The sequence below is a fragment of the Borostomias antarcticus genome (assembly GCF_949987555.1).
Source record: "Borostomias antarcticus genome assembly, chromosome: 33".
NCBI lineage: Eukaryota > Metazoa > Chordata > Actinopteri > Stomiiformes > Stomiidae > Borostomias > Borostomias antarcticus.
The window spans coordinates 4,056,613-4,066,612 of record NC_140266.1 but is presented as its reverse complement, the minus strand read 5'-3'; the positions used below and the strand labels follow the sequence as shown (position 1 = coordinate 4,066,612).

Below are 10,000 nucleotides of genomic sequence, written 5' to 3'. Positions count from 1 at the left end.
CCGCAGCGCGTAGCACTTATACAGGTGGGCTGAGGAGGGAGGAGAGGAGGAGGAGAGGGGAGGGGAGGGGAGGGGAGGGGAGAGGAGAGGAGAGGAGAGGAGAGGAGAGGAGAGGAGAGGAGAGGAGAGGAGAGAGGAGAGGAGAGGAGAGGAGAGGAGAGGAGAGGAGAGGAGTGGAGAGGAGGAGGGAGGAGAGGAGAGGAGGAGGGAGGACAGGAGGAGAGGAGGAGAGGAGGAGGGAGGAGGGGAGGAGAGGAGGAGGAGGGAGGAGAGGAGAGGAGGACAGGAGGAGAGGAGAAGGGAGGAGAGAAGAGGAGAGGAGAGGAGGAAGGAGGAGGGAGGAGAGAAGAGGAGAGGAGGAGGGAGGAGAGAAGAGGAGAGGAGGAGGGAGGAGAGGAGCGGACGAGGGAGGAGAGGAGAGGGGACAGAGGAGAAGAGGACGAGGGAGGAGAGGAAGGGAGAGGAGGAGGTTATGGGAGGAGGGAGAGGAAGGGAGGGAGAGGAGAAAAGGGGGAGAGGGAGAAGGAGGATGGTGAGGAAGGAAGGGAGATTTGGAATGACTACATAATCAAACGTGATACACAGAAGAGCCCCAGGCTACAGCATAGACAGGCAATGACTAACATCGTGTTGTAAAATCCTAACACTTTAATTTATTTAAATCAAAACCATAAATAATAATAATAATAATAATAAAAAATCAGATTTATTATGTGCATTTCTCGAACCCAAAGTGCTGTACAAAAAAAAGAAAAAAAAGAAAGATCATAAAATATGTTTAAAATATAATATTTAAAAAGGTCAGTAAAAAAAGTAGAGATAAAAAAATTATATTATAAAACCAACAGGTTCCCGACACATCCAACCCCCCATATACCCTTCAGATTCAGAACATGTTTACATTTGATCCTCATAACCAACACAAAGTTGTGTGTTGGAAACGGCCGGGGGGAATTCTACAAAGGGAAACAAGCTCCGCCCCTCCGCCTAAATCCTATTGGGTCACACTTGTGATTTTAAAGTAACCTCTCTACCAATTAAAGGCTCCTAAACCACTGATTTAATTACATTAGCATACTGCCGTAAAAGCGTTGGTGCGACGCTATCGTGACTAGATAGTTATCTATTAGAGAAAGAGTGAGAGAGAGAGAGGGAGAGAGAGAGCGAGAGAGAGAGAGAGAGGGAGGGAGAGAGAGAGCGAGAGAGAGAGAGAGAGGGAGGGAGAGAGAGAGAGAGAGGGAGAGACAGAGAGAGGGAGAGAGAGAGAGAGAGAGAGAAAAGAGATCTAATTTATGTTAGATTACTCCCTCAGGACAGCAGAAATAAAACAGAAGCAGAAAGGCGCGCTAGCTCCGACACAGAGCGTCTCTTGACGTGGCCAGCGTTTGGACGGCAGGCGGTCCTGGTCAGCAGTACTCCTACAGTAAAGCTACGGACGTTACACTGTTCAGTATAGTGTATTACAGTAATACCCAGTACTACTACAGTAAAAATGGCGGTGCGTGAGCCATGGAGACAGCCCACCGGAGCAGAGATATGATGTCATGCGTCCTCCAGAGGGAGGCCTGTACGACGGCCCCCGGCGGAACAGCCACAATAGCAGCGAGGAGGGGGGGGGGGGGGGAGGGGGCTTATTAAGAGAACAGCATTTCACGAGTAATTATCCACACTAGACATCTCGTCTCTGTCTGCGTCTCCTGGTTGATCTGCCCGTTTAATCACCATCCGCAGGGACGCTTGTTATGAGAGGCAGGGCGGTACACAAACACACACACGCACACACACACATGCACACACACACGGTGGATCATACATGCGCTAACACACATGCACACAAACATACACATTTTTTTTTTCTTTTCTTTATTCTTTGAGTGCAGAAACGATTGCGCGCGCACGTTTTTCTAACGTTGGGAATTCTCACACACCTCTCACAGATGCAACACACCTCTGCCGTCTACACACATCTACACAACTCACACTCACAACCCAGAGAGTCTGGAGGAACCGTATCTACGTAACACGCTGTGTCTGAGAACATCCATCCCAGATTTGAGGTTTTCAGAGCCCTTTGGGTCCCATTATAAAAGATTTACTGTGCAGCGGTAGCTAACGTGTCGATAAATACTCCAGCCCTGTAGCCTGGCTCCTAGTCTGAGATGCCCAGGTGGTTTGCTCTGCGTAACCACCTGGGAACTCTCCGTTGGAAACTGTTTGGAAAAGGGCGGGCACTTTCAAAAGTACTCGGCAGGTGATTGGATGAATCGTCTGAAAAAAAATCGGAAAAGGTCCTATCACCTGCCCCTCGCTGTCATAAACCCGCCCAGCGTAGCTGTTTGTATTTCAAATTCCTCAGAACCAACTCTGATTGGTGAGATCGCTTTCTGATCTGGCCCAAATGGATCTCCATGGAGAGTATCCAGACTGATTAGCGAGAGAAACAGAATGTGAGCTTGTGAGATCAGAACGATGTCATCCAGGCTACCTGGCTCCAGCCCCTGAATCTGAATTTCGAAATGTGAAGGCTCTCAACCAGAGTGATTTCTCGGTTGGAATTCCAACCAGGCCAACATGTTGTCTTCATATCCATTTTGTGTCATGTCGGGAGAAAAGTGAGCTCAGTCAGAACGACAGCAAAGAATATAGGCCTATATATGCTGGTAGGATACTTGGCATAAAACAGAGTCCCCCCCCAAAAAATGTGTGCGCATCACTCCCCAAAGACCCATTCTGAGCCAGGAAAAACCCTGAGCTCATAAGCCTGAAACATCTTAGCTGGAGAGGTGTTTGTACTCCTGGACAGTAGCTCACCTTGGATGTTGTAGGGGTTGTCGATGACAAAGTTTCCGTTCCACACAACAGACAGGTCCACCGGAAGGTCGCTGATGTCATTCCCCTCGTAGTTGTACTGAAACACAAAAGGTAAATGGTAAACGGACTGCACTTATATAGCGCTTTTCCACCTTAGCGGCACTCAAAGCGCTTTACAATGGCCTCTCATTCACCCATTCACACACACATTCACACACCAATGGCGGCAGCTGCCATGCAAGGTGCTAACCTGCTCATTGGGAGCAATTTGGGGTTAGGTGTCTTGCTCAAGGACACTTCGACATGTGGACAGTCGGAGCTGGGATTCGAACCGCTGACCCTTCGATCGTTGAACGACCCGCTCTACCAACTGAGCTACAGCCGCCCCACAAAAGCACAGGAGCGACACTTCATAACCGCGCGAGAGAAACACTTCGAAGAGAGTTGCAATATTATGATTGAGTCATAATAAAGGTAATCTAGAAGACACTGTCCCTGTTAATGTATTTCTTCTCCCTTCCTAAATGAATAAAGAGACACAATGTAATAGACGATGATGATGAATGTTATTGCGATAATATAGAACCGAACACCTTGTATTTATTTCTCATAATGAAGATCAAAAACCCGATACGTCCCAAGATAAATCATCAGAATCAATTACTGTTCCTGGATATTCTTATCTTATTCTGATCCATAATTCACTTTTAGATGATGATAAGAGCTTCTCGGTTTCAAACGTCCTTCAACACACAAGATAAACTCCTCAACTAAAAAAGCTCAAATATCGATCTCAAATTCTTATTTTTTGTTGAAACTGCCCCCACCATATTTTCAGGCACACTATATGAGAGGAGAGGAGGAGAGGAGAGGAGAGGAGAGGAGAGGAGAGGAGAGGAGAGGAGGGGGACAGAGGAGGGGAGGAGAGGAGGGGGACAGAGGAGAGGAGGAGGACAGAGGAGAGGAGGGGTCAGAGGAGGAGAGGAGGGGACAGAGGAGGAGAGGAGGGGACAGAGGTAGCCAGCTAATGGGACTCTAGAGAAGCAGTCCGAGAGGACAGGGGTCAAACCCAGCCAGCTCCTCCCCCCTCAGACCACGAAAGGACATGTCCCGCAGGACCAATGGAACGGCCCTCTTTTCCTGATTAACCAATTAGAGGGCGCCGTGACAATCCCTGCAACGAAAGAGTAGCACGGCTGACCCCCCCCCCCCCCCCCCCCTCCACCTTCTCACACACACACACACACACACACACACACACACACACACACACACACACACACACACACACACACACACGCCCTGTGTTGTGAGGGGATGTAGAGACATGTACCAGCATAGACACACACACAACACACACCCCTGCACCCACATGAATATTTACTCATGAGGGGAATTGCTCTGTGTGTGTGTGTGTGTGTGCGCGCGTGTGTGTGTGTGTGTGTGTGTGGGTGTGTGTGTGTGTGTGGAGACTGTAGCGCCCACACTCTTCTCTTGCTTGTGTTCCATATCGATTCGTTTCATATTCTTCCCTGCCGCTCTCTGATACTGTAGATAATGTAGTTCCCAGTGAGTCAGAAGAGACTGCAGCAGCTCTGAACACAAGAAGACGCTCTTCTGATGGATAAGAGCATGGAAGTTCAGGAGAGAGCAGCTCCTCCGGTCTCTCAGAGTTCAGGAGAGATGAGCTCCTCCAGTCTCTCAGAGTTCAGGAGGAGAGAGCAGCTCCTCTAGTCTCTCAGAGTTGAGGAGGAGAGAGCAGCTCCTCCAGTCTCTCAGAGTTCAGGAGGAGAGAGCAGCTCCTCTAGTCTCTCAGAGTTCAGGAGGAGAGAGCAGCTCCTCTAGTCTCTCAGAGTTCAGGAGAGACCAGCTCCTCCAGTCTCTCAGAGTTCAGGAGAGAGCAGCTCCTCCAGTCTCTCAGAGTTCAGGAGAGAGCAGCTCCTCTAGTCTCTCAGAGATCAGGAGGAGAGAGCAGCTCCTCAGGTCTCTCAGAGTTCAGGAGGAGAGAGCAGCTCCTCCAGTCTCTCAGAGTTCAGGAGGAGAGAGCAGCTCCTCTAGTCTCTCAGAGTTCAGGAGGAGAGAGCAGCTCCTCCAGTCTCTCAGAGTTCAGGAGAGAGCAGCTCCTCCAGTCTCTCAGAGTTCAGGAGGAGAGAGCAGCTCCTCTAGTCTCTCAGAGTTCAGGAGGAGAGAGCAGCTCCTCCAGTCTCTCAGAGTTCAGGAGAGAGCAGCTCCTCCAGTCTCTCAGAGTTCAGGAGAGAGCAGCTCCTCTAGTCTCTCAGAGATCAGGAGGAGAGAGCAGCTCCTCAGGTCTCTCAGAGTTCAGGAGGAGAGAGCAGCTCCTCCAGTCTCTCAGAGTTCAGGAGGAGAGAGCAGCTCCTCTAGTCTCTCAGAGTTCAGGAGAGACCAGCTCCTCTAGTCTCTCAGAGTTCAGGAGGAGAGAGCAGCTCCTCCAGTCTCTCAGAGGTCAGGAGGAGAGAGCAGCTCCTCCAGTCTCTCAGAGTTCAGGAGGAGAGAGCAGCTCCTCTAGTCTCTCAGAGGTCAGGAGGAGAGAGCAGCTCCTCTAGTCTCTCAGAGTTCAGGAGAGAGCAGCTCCTCCAGTCTCTCAGAGTTCAGGAGAGAGCAGCTCCTCCAGTCTCTCAGAGGTCAGGAGAGGAGAGAGCAGCTCCTCCAGTCTCTCAGAGGTCAGGAGAGAGCAGCTCCTCCAGTCTCTCAGAGTTCAGGAGAGAGCAGCTCCTCTAGTCTCTCTGAGGTCAGGAGGAGAGAGCAGCTCCTCCAGTCTCCCAGAGTTCAGGAGAGAGCAGCTCCTCCAGTCTCTCAAAGTTCAGGAGAGGAGAGAGCAGCTCCTCTAGTCTCTCAGAGTTCAGGAGGAGAGAGCAGCTCCTCCAGTCTCTCAGAGTTCAGGAGGAGAGAGCAGCTCCTCCAGTCTCTCAGAGTTCAGGAGGAGAGAGCAGCTCCTCTAGTCTCTCAGAGGTCAGGAGGAGAGAGCAGCTCCTCTAGTCTCTCTGAGTTCAGGAGGAGAGAGCAGCTCCTCCAGTCTCTCAGAGTTCAGGAGAGAGCAGCTCCTTCAGTCTCTCAGAGTTCAGGAGAGAGCAGCTCCTCTAGTCTCTCAGAGTTCAGGAGAGAGCAGCTCCTCTAGTCTCTCAGAGTTCAGGAGAGAGCAGCTCCTCTAGTCTCTCAGAGTTCAGGAGAGAGCAGCTCCTCCAGTCTCTCAAGAGTTCAGGAGGAGAGAGCAGCTCCTTCAGTCTCTCAGAGTTCAGGAGGAGAGAGCAGCTCCTCTAGTCTCTCAGAGTTCAGGAGGAGAGAGCAGCTCCTCCAGTCTGTCAGAGTTCAGGAGGAGAGAGCAGCTCCTCCAGTCTCTCAGAGATCAGCAGAGGAGAGAGCAGCTCCTCCAGTCTCTCAGAGTTCAGCAGAGGAGAGAGCAGCTCCTCCAGTCTCTCAGAGTTCAGGAGGAGAGAGCAGCTCCTCTAGTCTCTCAGAGTTCAGGAGGAGAGAGCAGCTCCTTCAGTCTCTCAGAGTTCAGGAGGAGAGAGCAGCTCCTCCAGTCTCTCAGAGTTCAGGAGGAGAGAGCAGCTCCTCTAGTCTCTCAGAGTTCAGGAGGAGAGAGCAGCTCCTCTAGTCTCTCAGAGTTCAGGAGGAGAGAGCAGCTCCTCCAGTCTCTCAGAGTTCAGGAGAGACCAGCTCCTCCAGTCTGTCAGAGTTGATCTTGTGTGAGCGGTCGGGTTGCAAATTTCAAGGAATTTCATTAATCGATAACTGTTAACCTCAACAAACAATAGTCGATTAACTGATTACCTTAATTTTTTCCTTTAATAAGCAGATTTATGAGCTAGAGGGAAAACATGTCACTGCTCGCTATACTGGTATGATGTAGCGTGTGATGTATGAAACTTGAACTTTGAACTTGAACGTTGAACATTCAAGTGCACTGAGCTTGACTGTAGGGCCTCCTCAGCGAGCGAGGAAAGTTAAATAAACACGGCCTCCTCCATACTTCCCTTCTCCTGTCCTCCTCCCTCCTCCTCCTCTCCTCCCTCCTCCTGACACTAATGGATCAGGAGAAGAAAGGAGAAAAGGGAGAGATGGATGAGGAGGAAGAGAGAGGCCGTCTCGCTAGGACACGCCCCTCGGCTAGGAGCGTCCACCCTGACAAAAACCACCAGCCGGGTTCTCTCCAAGAACAACAGTGGAGGAGAGGAGGAGGAGAGGAGAGGGGGGGAGGAGGAGAGGATAGGGGGGGAGGATGGGGGGGGAGGAGGAGAGGAGAGGAGGAGGAGAGGATGGGGGAAGGAGGAGAGGAGAGGATGTGGGGGGGAGGAGAGGAGAGGAGAGGAGGAGGAGAGGAGGAGAGGATGGGGGGGAGGAGAGGATGGGGGGGAGGAGGAGGAGAGGAGGGGTTGTGATGAATGCGTTCTGTGGGAGTCATGAGCGGATAATGAGTCATGTTGAAGGTGCACCGGATCGCCCGTCTAAAAATACTCACTTGCCGATGGGTATGACTGCGCCCGTGCTAGTGTAGGCACGCACGCCCATCTCTCTCTCCCTCTCTCTCTCTCTCTCTCTCTCTCTCTCCCTCTCTCTCTCCCTTTCTCTCTCCCTCTCTCTCTGTCTCTCTCTCCCTCTCTCTCTCCCCCCCCTCTCTCTCTCTCTCTGTCTCAACACGCCCATCATCAATAAGTGCAGAAATGATAACTCAGGTAAATGTAGTCATAGGGGGACCTTCTGAAAAATCTCTTTCCTGATAAATATCTATTTTTAGACACAAATGCTCCTGGCAAGGTAATTAACCTCTCTCTCTCTCAAACACACACACACACACACACACACACACACACTACTGTAGCTCTGACACACAAGCTCCGACACACCCACACCCATACACGTAGACACACATTTAGCACTCTAACACGCACACACACACGCGCGCAGGGTAATCAAGGATCAAGTGGTAAACGGGCCCAGCGTTACTGTAGGGGTCGGTCAGCCAGGGATTAATGCAGCTCAATATGAGTCTTTTCTGAGGCTAATCTGGCCTCGTCTAACAGGATTGCTACATGGCTGGAACACGTTAGGGGGCTTATCACACACACACACACACACACACTTATCACCGGCCCACACACACACACACACACACACACACACACACACACACACACACACACACACACACTTATCACCGGCCCACACACACACACACACACACACACACACTTATTACCGGCCCACACACACACACACACACACACACTTATCACGGCCCACACACACACACACACACTTATCACGGCCCGCGGTTTATTGATAGAAATAAAGGCAGAGGAGGGAAAACTGCTGGCTCGGGGAAAAACTAGTAGTGCTTCCTGTCCGTGCAGTAAGAACACGCCCGCCTACGCCACTGAGCATGGGTGCTGGTGAGCCACACACACACACACGCACACACACACACACACACACACACACACACTCATACACACTCCTACAGTACGTGCTCACAACACCAGCACAACAGTGTTGCCCAGGCAGCCTCTCTGCCCCACGCACACACGCGCACACACGAACGCACACGCGCACACACACACCCCACACTCATCCCATCTCTCTCTCTCTCCCTCCCTCCCCCTCTCTCTCTCCCTCCCTCTCTCTCTCCCTCCCTCTCTCCCTCCCTCTCTCCTCCAGGCTGTGCTCCTATGCAGCCGTGTTCTCTCAGCAGGCGTGCCCCTGCGCCCTGGAGGTCTCTCCTCTCTCAGCAGGCGTGCGCCGTGGCGGTCTCTCCTCTGTTTACCGGCTCCCATGACCCCCGGCGCCCTGAGGGAGGTGACGCTTCGACCGCCTCGCCGCTGATCGGCCGGGAGGACGACGTCTGGAGACCATCACACACATGGCCGCTGTCTGTGAGGGCGGCTTGTTTTGTTTCGCCCTGGAACTGTGTGTGTGTATTTGTGTGTGTGTGTGCGTGTGTGTGTGTTTAAATGGAGTGGATATTTATTAGGGCCCAAACTTTCCGTTCAGTTGGAACTGTAGCTCGCGGCGCACAGAAGAATCGGTGTTCATCTGAACTCAATTGTTCCGTTGACCTCGATCGACAAACTGTCATCGTGGAGTCGATGCACTTCATGAATTCATACTTTTGTCCGGCTCCGACGGGGGAGTTTCCAGTGACGCAACGAAATCTAAGAAGCTCCTGAATTAGATACGGACCTCGGTTCAATTTCCCTCAGAACTAACCCTATTACCCCCTTAAAAAAAAACACGAATAAAGAACGTCTTTCACATATAATCTGATGACAAACGTGTATCGGTTTCAAATACAAAACTTCCCACTGTGGCATTTTTTCACACGCTGTATGTCTATTGGGTATCTGGGGACAGTAGCCGTTCCCGTCGGGAAGAATGAGTCGAAACAAACGGTCTATGGATACCATAACCAGACACCCATATCCAGTGCCAAGGTTAACATGAGGCTGATGTTACACTATCATGTGCCAAATATGGTCGCTACATATTGACAGTTTCCTGCGAGGACATCCTATACGCTGAGGAGTGAGTCATGAGCAGAGTAACACGGCTTTGGGCCGTCACCCACCCCCGCGACCTCGATGACGCAGTCCCTTCAGATGGAGATACATGAAGGAGGTGACAAAATAATACGCTGTAAAACTCTATATAGGGTTAACATAGGGTCCACATAGGGTTAACATAGGGTCCACATAGGATTAATTCAATCAAGTGTCCTGAACTGCACTCTCTCTCTTCCTGTGGTATCAATCTGGTGAGATAGCGTGCACACACACGCACACGCGCATGCACACACACACACGGGTCAATGAGCATTGAGAAGCTCAGGTACACAGGCATGCCAGCAGACCAGCAGGTATTGTAGCACGAACCCACGCAGACTCACACACACACACACAAATTAACCTCTCTCCACACACACACACACTGATTATCCTCTCTCCAGACACACACACACACACACACACACACTCCTAAGGCAGCCGTGAATATTGCCGGAGCAGGAAGCCGGCCATCCAAAGGCATATTGAGAATATGAGACAGAGGAAGTACAATCAATATGTTTCGTCTTATTTTATTCTGTTGATTTAAAAAAAAAAATCAATGGAACAGTTGAGAAAAATCGCATCAACCACGTTACTGTAGGTCATAATAAAAGTAGCAGAGGCACCTT

General features: G+C 51.0%; 1 protein-coding gene across 1 annotated transcript in view; it reads right to left on the bottom strand.

Annotated features, from left to right (window-relative positions):
- Positions 1-10,000, bottom strand: part of plxna1b (plexin A1b) — a gene marked incomplete at both ends in the record, with an annotated part of 54,574 nt that overhangs the window by 41,251 nt on the left and 3,323 nt on the right. Inside the window, 2 exon segments of the mRNA XM_084460735.1 lie at positions 1-29; positions 2,812-2,908. The exon segment at positions 1-29 is cut by the window's left edge and continues 162 nt beyond it. Of these exon segments, the coding sequence (XP_084316861.1) occupies positions 1-29; positions 2,812-2,908 (126 nt within the window).